This window comes from Pleurodeles waltl, chromosome 5, assembly GCF_031143425.1.
Source record: "Pleurodeles waltl isolate 20211129_DDA chromosome 5, aPleWal1.hap1.20221129, whole genome shotgun sequence".
Taxonomy (NCBI): domain Eukaryota; kingdom Metazoa; phylum Chordata; class Amphibia; order Caudata; family Salamandridae; genus Pleurodeles; species Pleurodeles waltl.
The window spans coordinates 1,138,528,907-1,138,543,062 of record NC_090444.1 but is presented as its reverse complement, the minus strand read 5'-3'; the positions used below and the strand labels follow the sequence as shown (position 1 = coordinate 1,138,543,062).

Genomic DNA, 14,156 nt, shown 5'->3' with positions numbered 1-14,156 from the left:
CTTTCCTTTCTATCTGTTTTTCAATGAAGGAATAACTTGAAACAGGAACCAAGAGACTCACAGTTCCGTGTGCGTGAGAGTACACACAATTCTGCTAATGCTATAACAAAGTTTTAACCCCTTCGCTGCCAGGCATTTTTCCCCTCAGGGGCCAAGCCTTTTTTGGCTGTTTGGGGTAGTTCGCGCTTAGGCCCTCATAACTTTTTGTCCACATAAGCTACCCATGCTAAATTTGCGTCTTTTTTTCCCTACATCCTAGGGATTCTAGAGGTACCCAGACTTTGTGGGTTCCCCTGAAGGAGACCGAGAAATTAGGCAAAATACAGCGAAAACTTCGTTTTTAAAAAGAAAATGGGAAAAAAAGGCAGCAGAAGAAGGCTTGAGGTTTTTTACCTGAAAATGGCACCAACAAAAGTTTTGCGGTGCGAAGAACATCATCTTCCCAGCATTCAGTAACAGGCAGACTTGAATCAGAAAACCCAATTTCTCAACACAATTTTGGCATTTTAGTGGGACAGACCCCATTTTTACTATTTTTTGTGCATTCAGCCTCCTTCCAGTTAGTAACAGACATGGGTGTGAACCCAATGCTGGATCCCAGAAAGCTAAACATTTCTGAAAAGTAGACATTCTGAAATCAGCAAGGGGTAATGTGTGTAGATCCTACAAGGGTTTCCTACAGAGATTAACAGCTGAAATAAAAACATATTGAAATTGAGGTGAATTCACGTTTTACTCTAACTTTTTCCTGCAATGTCAGATTTTTTAAAGCAATATACCGTTACGTATGCTGGACTCTTCTGGTTGCGTGGATATATAGGGCTTGTAGGTTCACCAAGAACCCTAGATACCCAGAGCCAATAAATGAGCCGCACCCTGCAATGAGTTTTCATTCTGTAGCAGGTATACAGCAATTCATTTGCTGAAATATAAAGAGTGAAAAATAGGTATCAAGAAAACCTTTGTATTTCCCAAATGGGCACAAGATAAGGTATAAAGAAGCAGTGGTTATTTGCACATCCCTGAATTCAGGGGTGCCCATACTAGCATGAGAATTACAGGGCATTTCTCAAATAGACGTCTTTTTAACACACTGTCTTACATTTGAGAGGAAAAAGTGTAGAGAAAGACAAGGGACAATAACACTTGTTTTACTATTCTGTGTTCCCCCTAGTCTCCCGATAAAAATGGTACCTCACTTACGTGGGTAGGCCTAATGCTTGCGACAGGAAACGCAACATGGCACATCACATTTTTACATTTAAATCTGACGTGTTTTTTGCAAAGTGCCACCTAAGGAAACCTACCAAACCTGTGCCTTTTTAAAAACTAGACACCTATGGGAATCCAAGATGAGGGTACTTGTGGGGCTCTCACTATGTTCTTTTACCCAGAATCCTTTGCAAACCTCAAAATTTGGCCCAAAAAATACTTTTTCCTCTCATTTTGGTGACAGGAAGCTCTGGAATCTTAGATGAGCCACTAATTTCCTTCCACCCAGCGTTCCCCTAAGTCTCCCGAAAGAAATGGTACCTCACTTGTGTGGGTAGGCCTAGTGCCCGCAAAAGGAAATGTCCCAAAACATTTTCTGGAGGTGGGGGGGGGGGGGGGAATCTGCATTTATGGTCCTGGGATCAGCAGCCATATAGGGAAACCTACCAAACCGGGGGGTGGGGTGGGAATCTGCATTTATGGTCCTGGGATCAGCAGCCATATAGGGAAACCTACCAAACCCAGACATTTCTGAAAACTAGACACCAGAGGAAGTCTAGGGAGGTGTGACTTGTGGGGATCCCCCAATGTTTTCTTACCCAGAATCCACAGCAAACCTCACATTTAGCTAAAACAAAACAAAACACACTTTTCCCACATTTCTGTGTGAGATCACCGCACCGGGACAAATTTCCTACCACCCAACGTTCCCCTTAGTCTCCCAGTAAAAATGATACCTCACTTGTGTAGGTGGGCCAAGTGCCTATGACAGGGAAGAGCCAAAAACATTTTGAAATTGAGGGTGAACCAAAGCGGGTCCAAAAGGGCAGTTTGAAAAAAACAATTTTTAGGCTGACAAGTGCAGCAGAATTTTTATCGGTATAGATGAGACAATGCTGGGTGGTGGGAATTTTGTGGATTCCTGCAGATTCCGGAAGGTTCCATCACAAAAATGTGAGAAGAATGTGTGATTTCCAGTAAAGTTGGAGGTTTGCAGGGCATTGTGGTAAAGAAAATGATACGGGGTGTATGTGAAGCACACCAACCTGGAATCAACCAGATGTTTAGTATTAAGGTGTGCAGGGGGAGAGGTAAAAAACTGTTACCCCCTTCAGCTGGGATGGGGGCATAACCAGGCCCATACTGGTTGGTAAACTGGCATCTAGTAGACTTTCTGCCAAATTCCTCACCCCCCCCCCCCCGGGGTGTGGATCACGGGTAATTGCCCAATCTGCCCACTAGTGTGCAGAACAACTTTGGCCCCATTTATTTGGGGGGGGGTTATGGCCATAGATAGAATATAATTATAAGCCCTTATGCACAAGTATATATAAAAAATAAAAACAATCCCTGGTGTCTAGTGGTTTCTGCCCACTGAGGGTTGGGGGGGGTGAGGAGCAGAAATGGCCTAAAAATAATCTGGCCCCTTGGAGAGCAGCCCTTGTCCAAGGGGCCGCTCCCCTTATGTGTAAGTATCACCCAAAAAAATTCCCTGGTGTCTAGTGGGTATTACTGCTGCCCGGTCACAATCGGGTAGCAGAAATGCTTGCAGACACATGAAAGGAAAGGAAAGGCCTTTCCTTTCATGCCTCTGCCGGCCCCCTCCTCCCGAGAGGAAGAAAAATGCTGAGCGTTTCTCTTCTGTATCGCGCTGGAAGCAGGGAGGTGACCTCTGATGAGCAGAGCTGGAGCGACGTGCACCAGAGAACAGCCTGAAGACACAACAGTTTTGAACCACAAGCTGACAAGCCATTTCTTTCTGTGAGAAGCTTTTGTAAGAGTACAAAGACTCTGCAAAGCCTTGGGATCCTAGATCTTGTTTTCTTCTTTCTTGCTCTCTATCTCTTCTCTTTTACATCCTTATTTACTCCATCCAGCTGTTTCTGGATTTGACCAACATGTATAGCTTTTCAATTATCCAGATCTAGGGTGACCTCCTGTTCGTAATTTTCATGGGCTGTCTATAAAATAGACCTAATGTCCGTTATGGACGGCATTTGTCCATAATTCAGCTTTTCTGCTAAATGGCAAAAGTTATATTATTACGATTACCCAGCTGAAGTGAAAGGGAGTGTGTCTCCTGTGCTGTGTTCCCGAAGTAAGGGCAGACAGATAAAACAAGAAAAAGGCCTTCTTGATAGGGTGTCTGCTTCCCCATATAAATGCAAATGTGTGCAATTGGTTAATCTGTCAATGTAATCGGTGCTCTAGAGCCAGTCTAGGCATTAATTGATGGAGTGATGTAATTGAAGCTTCCTGAAGACAAAGAGATTTTCTTTTTATTGTAAGGGTATTCCAAGCTGAGCTGTGGAGTGTATGCTTTTAATGAACAATTCTAAAAAAATATTTGCACAAGGTATAATCTTCTTATTACTGAAATCTATACGCGAGAAGCACATTTTATCTTTAACCTAAATGTATATGCACATTTCGTGGTAGCCTACATTACAGTATGCGTAATGCACGTTTAAATGAATGACTTAAGCATTCACAGTGCTTTCAGGGAGCTTCTAGCACTAAAATGGAGGACACACTTCCCTGCTGCAGAGAGCAGGATTCAGTTCTATGAGTGTCTGTTTGCATACATAGACATCTGTAGTGATCGCATTAATTAACAGAGGTTTTGTAACCTAAATTAGTGCATTTCGCACTGATAGTTTAAGCTTTCATTTATTTTTCAGTTAAGGTGTGCGTAATTTTATATGTAGTTACTTGATGGTGAAAGGTCAACTAAATAGTTACAGAATATTTTGTTCTTTATAGGCACAACTGTGATTACACTTCCACACTCACTGACTCAGTCCTGACTGTAGTGGCTGTACTTTTTTTTTTAAATGCACTTCAGTGAATAGCTTCGAGTTTGGGGAACCAACAAATTCACAAGGATAGCCAAACAAAAGCAGAGAAAAGGTTCTGGTTCAGACTTTAGAGCCCATGCATGAGTCGAGCCTGGATATGTTCAATAGGTAAATCATACAACAAACATTAGGTAAAATATGATCAAGTCGCTTTAAAATTCAAAAGAAGTTATTTTTTTTTAACATGAATAATTGACATTAATAGGTCACATTATAGTATATTAATTCAAATGCCTTAGGTTTTTGTACAGCTGGTATTTGGAACTTGAGTATTTTAAAGTGATTATTGAAGACAAAAAGAGTTTCAGTGAAGTAAAATATTTGCCTAATATCAGACAATTTAAGCGGGGAAGCCTTGATTTATCCAAGTTTCTAATTTAACTTTGTACAAATCAGCCAGGAAATAAGTATGTATTTTTCTTCCCTTATGTTAAGTCTTTGGTTTGACTACTTTGTGCACTTTTTAGATAGCGTGAAGTCGACCCAAAGGTATTGAAGCACTTTACATGGCCACCACTTACATTACACAATGTCACATCCATTGTTTATTGGCATGGGAGATTAAGTGGTTTGCCCAGAATCACAGGATGTTGAGCTGATGCTGAGACTCAAACCTGATTCCCCAGATCCAAAGTCGACATTCCTGGTCCTAACACCGCATCCTAGGTAACTGGAGGGATGAAAGCAGGAGCCACATATAAGCTTGGCTTGTTATGAGCTAGAGATTCCAACAGGACCTCAAACTGAGCTACAGCCAGGCTTCAGGCTCAAGCTTTCAGTGGCTCGCTCAACTCTTGTACAGCTATATAATGGCTAAAAAGCCAGTGATATAAGCATATGGTGTCCAGCGTTCCCTTACCTTCATTATGGCCCCTTTTTTATTTTTTTCTTAGATACTGTGTTAGATTAACCTGTGTGATGTATTTATTTGCAATCTAGTAGCTCGCCATCAACAAACACATCCCCCAATTTTGAGAGGCCTAGCAAAGGTACTGCAGGAGTGTAGGGTTTCTTCATGTTAGTGAGTTATGGGTTCTAATAAGGCAAGAGAAAATTGTGTGCAATAACCCCGGGTGGCATTTTGTAGAATGGTAAGTAAAAGAAAAATGAGTAGTGCAGTAAGCCCTCCTTAAAGTCTTTACGGGTAAGCCCGTCTCATGCAGGGGGTGGTCAGACAGCCAGAAACACACACATTGGAACTGTGCAGCTAAATAACAGCATTTTAAGATCGAAAGGGCTAATCCACCAGCAGTCACAGATAGATTTAAACTGGAAAGAGCTACGCAGTGGTGCCCAGACCCCCAAATCAGACATGGGACTTGTTCTGGTGTCTGAAGAAGGACAGGGAGATGGGCAGGGGAAAATTTGCCAAATATAATACAATGGAAGGGGTGATGCTCTTAACAGTGTTCTCAAGGGTATTCATTTTCTATTGAACAAGGGCAACCGAAGCTAGCAAACTCAGGCAATCACAAAGACCATAGTGAATAAACAATGCTATGTACAAAAAAGTAAACTAATACAGTGATAAGGGGCCTGTTTTAGATATTGGCAGACCATTGTGACGGAGTAACCCGTCCACCGAAATCTAAATCTCTTTATCTCCTATGGGATTTAGATTTTGGAGAACGGGATATGTCACTGGTGTGACGCAGTAACCCATCCGTCAATATTTAAATCATGCCCAATGTATTGGGGTAGGGACTCTTGGATGTGTTTGTAAAATTGACATTTTGACCTGAATTTCGACTCTCTGTCCTGAATTTTTGTCCTGAATTTTGACCCTTTGCTCTCCATTTCTTTTTTTTTTTTTTTTACAGTCCTGTCCAGAATTTGCCTCCCTGCCGGGTGGTCACCCTTTCCAGATCTGACATGGAAGATGCCAGACCCCTTCCCTTCACTTTTCAACACGATTTTCCCTACATGATGATTCATTTACAAAATCTAGAAAAGCTCTGACTATTACACCGATAATAAATGCAGTGTTAAGGCTGATGTCAGTGATTCATAAATAATCACAGTTTTTAAGTCAGGTTTTAACAAGACTGCACTTCCAGGCTGCTACCGCTAGTTGTGCAGGTCAGTAGTCCCATTCTTTTTACAGTAATTGGTGGTTTCCATCACCTTACAGAATCAGGAGTGATTCTCAAAGTACATAGGAGACACTCTGTGAAGTGATCCTTTGCTTTGCTTTACTGCTGTTATCACACAAGCTATCCATACGCCTGCTGAGTGAGGTACAGGTAAGTGAGTGAGGCTGGCGGCATGGCCACAGCTTTGCATACAGCTTCTCATGAAAGGTAACAGTGCACTGTCAGTGGTGCTCACCACTGCCAAACGCTACTGTTACACTATTCCAATCACAAATCATAGCTCGGCAGAAAGAGCAACCAGGGCACTCCGAAGTGATAAGTCCAAGATGGATAAGCTTGCGGAGGAATTTTTAATCCTTAGAAATGAAAGAACGAATACATATACAGAGATATTAAAAACACGTGTTTCGTCCTCATGGACTTCTTCAAGGCTCGAGGACAGAAGTAGGGGTAACTATAATGTTTCCGTTAGTACTCCGAATGAAGATTCTACATCATGGGTAACCAATGAGTCCTCCATCAAAGTAGAAATGGAGCTCCTTATTTCACAGGAAAAAATGCTTTTATAAAGCAGATGGACTATCCTGTAGAGTGTATCCGTAGTGTAGGAGATACACTGTGGCAAAGGCCTAAGTAGACCCAGTCCGTACTTCCCCAGGATCCGGGAATCTAGACACCGCGGTCCGTGTAATAGATTAACAGCGCGTGATAACGTTGTCGCGCTCCATGCTTTAAAAAAGCATTTTTTCCTGTGAAATAAGGAGCTCCATTTCTACTTTGATGGAGGACTCATTGGTTACCCATGATGTAGAATCTTCATTCGGAGTACTAACGGAAACATTATAGTTAACCCTACTTCTGTCCTCGAGCCTTGAAGAAGTCCGTGAGGACGAAACACGTGTTTTTAATATCTCTGTATATGTATTCGTTCTTTCATTTCTAAGGATTACAAATTCCTCTGCAAGCTTATCCATCTTGGACTTATCACTTCGGAGTGCCCTGGTTGCTCTTTCTGCCTAGCATTTTGTTTTTTACAGCACGGGACATAGGTGGCTCTCCTGTATTGCCGCCACTGTCTCTGTGCATTTAGAAACCCGTGGTGGTTGGGTTTCTGTACCAGGTTGGCACCCTCCACATGACTGTACCTTTTGACTTGTTACTCTGGATTTCCCTGTCTCAGATGTGCGACGTTTAGCATCAACCACCTTATGGAATAACGTTGATCAATTGCAAATCATAGCTCTGTTGGTAGCTGGGGTCAGAGACAAGTTGCTGAAGAATATTCTGTCATGGCCCACGCACAGAGATGCTGGTGCTCATGGACAAAGAGAATGGCAGACTGAGGGCCCGACTTAGACTTTGGCATAAGGCATACTCCATCACTGGGTGCTTGTAATAAGGCAAATGGTATATCCATTAAGTGTGTGATGCAGTATCCCATCCACCAACTGGAGCATACCCAGACACTACTGAAATGTAAACAGCCAAGACATGGCGATGCCTGGCCCATTTAAGCGATGAATTTTAGGATGAACTTTATCCTTGATACTTACTAACGGCTTTCATAAGCTGATGAGTGGTCACCTGAGAAAGCAGGACAGTACGTTTTAAATATAAAACAGCACTCAATATTATTAAATTCAATGTCACTCTCCTCAACTTAATTTCCACTCCCAGGTGGGAAAACGCAACATCAATGTTCCTTTTGTTCCAGGCTATGTCATCTTTCCTTCTTTCGTTGTTTAGTGTGGATGTTGACAAAACATTACAATAACTTTCCACTCACTGAGGAGTGTTTTAACTCCCACATCACTAATCTCCACTTTTAATACATTTGCCATATTTTTCTCTACCCTCTTGTTAAGTAAATATTTATTACAAATCATGATCATTCATTCATCCACTCGTTCTCTCACACACTGTGCATTATCTTTTCACTCACCCATTCATTCATCCTTGCACTGATCTAACCATTTCTGCACTCTCATCCATGCACTAAAACCACTGACTCATTCTTACATACTCCTACACACAAATCCACATGCAACCCTGTTGATTAATGGAAAAGCATTTTCACTTTTAATATGGACATACCTACTGGATGTCATTAGTGTATAAAATTTCTATTATATCTAAAATCTCCTCATACTTAGGGTCTGATTTAGATCTTAGCGGATGAGTTACTTTGTCACAATGGTGATGGATATCCCGTTCCCTTCAATATAAAATCACATAACCTCAGCTATATTGTGTTTAAAATCAAATAGCTTTCATCAAAATATCAGGCAAAACATATTTAGAATAGAATCATTTAAGTTCTGTAAGTTGCTCAAGTCCTAGGTGCATTACATTTGCACAATTTATATTTCCTTTTCAAAACTTTTTTCAGGGAGGCCACTCAAAATCTTGATTCAACCATTTCTTCAAGATCGTTTAAAACATGCGTAATTGTTGCGTTTTATTTTAGTTAATGTTATTCCCTTACTGTGTGTGGTAGTGCTAATCAGGCAGACAGGTGTGAAAAAAAACTGTCATGGCACTAAACAAGATCTAGACTTCAAAACATCATGCCTTACTTGTCTGGTGCTCACTTGACCCACTTCTCTGCCCATGATTGGCTTTGAGCCTCTGGACTGCACATCTGACATGAAATTTACCATTCAAGTGTATTCATTCAACACCACCTTCCCAAAGTAGTGCTACTCACCTGTAGAGTGGGATTGTCCTTCCTTTCAAGAAACGTCACAAGTCTCTGGACAACACCCACTTTTTGTATCACCTCATCAATGGGTGGATTTGGTTCTGAAAGAAAAGAGAGTTTAACTGACACAAAAATCAAAATTCAGAGTTCAGTACAATCTTACAGCGGTATTGTGCACATTAAAATACTAAAAAGCAAGATATGATATTCTCTTTTCAATGTATATTTATTACACTATTGTTTTTGTTCTAAATAATCTCCATCTTAATTATAGGAAATCTGCAGTTCTATTGCCGCAAATCATGGTTTGTACCTTAACTACATGCAGCAATATATTCGGCATATTTATGATAATGACATCAATTAATAAAAAGACTAATTCTACAGAATGGAACCTGATCTGGTTTGCACTTCACAAAAACACAAAAACTACATATTTGAATACGTTGCGTTATACTTCATCGCCAGGAAATATTTGAGTTCTTAACCATTATAGTAATCTAATAATAAAAGAAGTGTGAATTGCAGACTTCTGATCACAGTAACATCTGTAGGACGTTTTGTTTGGGATTTATGCAGCAACATTAATGTGTACAATGCATTTCCGCACAACTCTACATATGTAGACTGAAGTAACAATTTCCATTGAATCCAATGTCTTATGATGTACAGAAGTGAAGTAATGTGTTTTAGTTAGGCAACGTATCTGTATAAACCTCCACTGTGAACAAGATGGATGCCATTGCTCTTTCCTACTTCTTCCTCTGCGCACATTCTCACCTCACAGGCTTTGCAGAGCAAAGTCAATCTGATGTCATAATGATTTATTTCCACTGTTGTAGTTGCTTGCCTCATGAAACTGCGGTTCAACACTGTCTTCAATCCAGTAATATGTGGGAGAGCTGAATGAAGTCAAATTCTAGGGAGTCTGAATTTTGGGGGTACCGGTTTCCTCCCAAACATTTTGTTGTCAGAGAATGGTTGCATGTTAAAGAGTGCCCATTTGCCAAAGGACACCTTTAGGTTCCTTTTAGGTTGAGCCTAGACAGTGCTTGCGCTGTCGCTTGGCAACCTATAGTATAGGCTTAAACATCCCATACTGCACGATGGTGTGCCGCTCCTAACAAAGTCTATCTTAAGTGCTGCATGCCTAAAACCCTTCATTTCATCACACTCCAGGGTGAGCACCGTTCTGTTTATGTCTTTGACAAAAACAGTGAGTGTTGTCCCAGCTCAGCAGACATTACGAGGCTTGCTGCAACGTCAACCATGTTGGGGCCACCACCATTTCCTCATAGGACTCTACTGCACCACTCACAGGCCAACCGTCCTGCACCTCCCCTCTGTTGCTTGTAACCTTAGTTGGCAGGTGAGAAGCATGTTTCAACTCACTGTGGTGTAAATGCACGCACAATTATGTAGTGTGGGTCATGCCTTAGCATATAATGAACCGACCTGGACATTTCTGGTGGGCGCCCACACTTAGCTACATACCGGCTGTACTATCTACTTGGCAAAATTGTTGCTGTGAATACAATGAAGGACCTGTAAAAGGAAGTTTCAGGTTTTCACTTTTTTATCCTGTTTCTGTTGCTTATTGCAGTTTGAAATTAGCAGATGTTGTAGCACCCAGGATAATGTGCTGCATGGCTAAATACTTACAAGGTCCTAAAGGCGAGACCTACTGGTTTTGGCAATGCTTGGCACCCCTTATGTCAAAGCCAGGGAGATTAGTGGATTGTACGATGGAGTTCCCAGTGTTGAAATTCTGGGAAGAAGTCAGACTAGCAGTGCTGTTCCTGAACGAATGTGAACAACTATGAATAGGGTGGAATGATTCTGCAAGTTGTGTGTGTTTTAAGGAGGTCTCTATGGTATGTTTTGAAGTTTCAGAATTATGAAATGGATTGTTACGATATTTGCAAGGTTTTAGGTTATGTATTTTATGTATTTTATGGGCTCAGTTGGTGGTTTGATCATTGCTGTTTTGATGTATTATTCTTATTGGTGATTTTTGTTTTATAAAGGATTTGCCTTAATATTGATTGTTTGATTCCTTGAAATCCAGGATCTTCAGATAATGTGGTTTACCTGTCTGCATCAGATAGGGGTTTCCGAATTAACAAGTTTTCAGAATTAACAAATTTTCCTTTTCAGGTTGCTTGTCTAATCTGGCTTGATGTGCTTTGCTCCTAAGTGAACAGGGGTAATTATATCAGCCAGGGTAAACTGCCATTGGACAAGGTTTATTTTGTTTTAGTTAGTAAATTTGTTGAGAAAAGGGCTTTGCAAATGTTTTTGAGGAAGTCAGCTAGAAAGTCACACTGGGATTGGCGAGACGCAACCACAAAACTGCGCTGTCACTGGTTGTTTGCTGACAGAGCGGCACTATTTTAAGGAGTAATTTGACAGAGTCGCGCTAGGAGTAATTGTTGTTCGTTAGTTTGTGCAGTGCAATTTCTTTATTTTTTTTTTTTTTAGATAATCTTGAGCAAAATAATGGGTGCTGGGGTTGAAAAAGCCTAAAGTTTCTAATGAGGGGCAGAAATGACCTACTGAGAGGACACCTGCACTAGAAACGAGATGATGATGGACACTGGGCTCTATTTGTGTACCTGGATTTCTGAACGGCATAAATATACCTCTTCTGATAAAAACTGAGGTTTTTTTTTTAGAGAGTACCTTTAATACTAGACAGCTTGATTTCCTGAAACCAACCATGAATGATCGAAAGCCATTACCTAGACATGTTGAGGAGCTAAACAAATGGGGTTGAATGGCCACAAAGAAGGAAAGAAAGAACAGGATAAAGCAAGTGAAGAGTTAATTTAGGCAGTGGTTAAATAACAAGTGGGACCAAAAAGAGAAATGTTGGAGGGAGGATACAATGGAGAACGTGAGTTTTTCTTGCAATAGTCAAGACAGGTAAACAAAAAAATCTAATGAGGGAGAAAAACAGAATCATGATCCAGATGAGGAGAATCATTTTCTTAATGATCTTTCAAATTCCAGACCTATTCCATATACTGGTAGGGCACAGGGAATGGGTTCAGGTCCTAGTGGGGAACCAGATGTACCAAATATTGGTGCAGAAGCATACAGTACAGAAATACAAATACAGAGCTCATCTACAGCTGTGGTTGTGAGTGCAATAGCAAGTGCCTCACATGACTGCACAGAAAGCACTACCAAGTGATACACAAGATGTGCTTCAAATTCCAATTGATTCACCCGTTAATATAGTCATAGCTGAGAAGCCTCCTAAAGAGAGGACTATTAATGTTGGACTTTTAAAAACTGAATTTGGAGAACTTTTGAGGGGAACAATTGATTTAAACAGATCATTGACTCAGAATATTGATAACAAATGGTACCTGATCAAAGAAGCAGCCACATGTGAAAATGAAGCACACAAATTAGAGGAACTAGCTGATGAATGTGAGGTTGAAATCAGCAAAATCAAAAATGTGAAGAAAAAAAACAAAAATGAAAATGGATGTAACAAATGAATTGGGTTTAATGACTTTAAGAGCTCACAATAAAGATTTAATTGAAAAGACAAGGGAATGGAGTGGTTTGAAGAGATACAGAGAAAGATTTAAGAGAGGAGCAGCAAGTAAAAGGAAACCATGAGTCGGAGTGCAGGATTAAGGGATGAATTAGTGATTCAGAAAGAGGAACAGGAACGATTTTGAAATTTCCATTAAGAGTATATGGAGAGAATTTAGTGCATTTGCCTTGGACAAGAGCTAATCTTTATTTCTTTACTTGAAAATTTCTGAAATTGAGAAGAGCCTGAAAGATGGTATAAGGAGGTTCACAGCTTGACTACAATTTCACAAATGGTGTGGACTGATTTGAATTCTTTGCTTGAAATTGTAGTTTCCAGTGTCATGTGGTCTGAAAGTAAGATTGGTGTTGCTTGGCCAACTGAAGAACTGCTCCCGTTAAAGCGCCATCTGAGGATGTAGCTAACAAATATAGACAAGTGACTGAACATTTGCAAAAGAAGATACCTGAAATACTATTTGATTCCTCTACAAATGAAGAGCCAATTTTTACTTACATTCCAATTCCAGAATAAAGTTCTAATTTGGTGCACAATTCCACAACGATATACTGAAAGTCCTTCAATATTTAGGCCCTAATTATGACAATGGCGGTAAATGCCGCCTACCGCCGCCAAAAGACTGTCGCCGTGGCTAACATCCGTCCACCATAATATGTATGACCAAAGCTGAATTTCCGCCACAAGGGGGGCAGAAATCCAGCCGTGGCCATATTGGCGTATGGTTTTAAGGTGGGGCTGCTACCACCAGCAGTGCCATGCCAGTAGACCGCCGCCAGCTGTATTATGAAAAATAATTATTTCTATTATGAGATGCAATTCTTTGAACCCAGCAACACTGCTTCCTACTACAGACAGGAGCTGTGGTGAATACAAGGAGGTTAATGAAAATGATGATAACGATGGTGAACCAGAAGACAACTACATTGTATTTACTGACTTATGTACCACACCAAGATCAGACACTGGAGAAAATCTTTTGGGGATAGATTATTTGACATTTGTTGATGGCTTCTTTTTGTGAGGCTAGTATGAAGCACTGAGGGCTGCCTATACAGTATGTTCTATTTCTGAGACTTTGGAGGCATCCTTTTGGCTGAATGCAATTTCACGTAAGTGACAGAATTTGTGGCATTGACAAGCGCTTGCAGCTCGTCAGAGAATCTAAATATGACAATTTAAACAGATGGCCAGTAAGGTTTCGGAGTGGTTCATAACTTTGGTCAACAGTGGTCACAAAGGGGCTTTATGACATCTTGTGGAGCTCCTATAAAAAATAGTGCTTACATTTTGGAATTGTTGAAAGCAATACAACAGCCAAAAAAAGATTGCAGAGATCAAGGGTGTTACCCATATGAGTGGAAACATTTAGTTACACTAGATAACAAAAATGCAGACAAAATGGCAAACTGTTGTGCATTGCAGGATGAGACAATTGTGCAGGAAATGAGAATAATAAATCATGAATACCCCCTACAAAGAATGCAGAAAAAATTAACTGTTTATTTAGGAGTTCAATTCAGACATATTTGGGAGAGTTGAAAGAGATCTCAAGGAAGGAGCCTCAGATGATGAGAAAAAGAAATGGGAGAAATTGGGTTACAAGAAAAATGACCAGGGTTTGTAGGGATAACCTGAAATGAAATATATCCTTCCTGATGCAACTTTGTATTTTTTGAGTAAATACCTTCATAATAAATCACATGCAGGAAGATAAGCGTGAT

General features: G+C 40.5%; 1 protein-coding gene across 2 annotated transcripts in view; it reads right to left on the bottom strand.

The window, feature by feature from the left end:
- Positions 1 to 14,156, bottom strand: part of KPNA5 (karyopherin subunit alpha 5) — a 248,537-nt gene that overhangs the window by 168,581 nt on the left and 65,800 nt on the right. For both annotated transcript variants that reach the window (XM_069235362.1, XM_069235361.1), the window contains exon 5: positions 8,871 to 8,965. In XM_069235362.1, the coding sequence (XP_069091463.1) occupies positions 8,871 to 8,965 (95 nt within the window). The remainder of the gene's footprint in view (positions 1 to 8,870; positions 8,966 to 14,156) is intronic.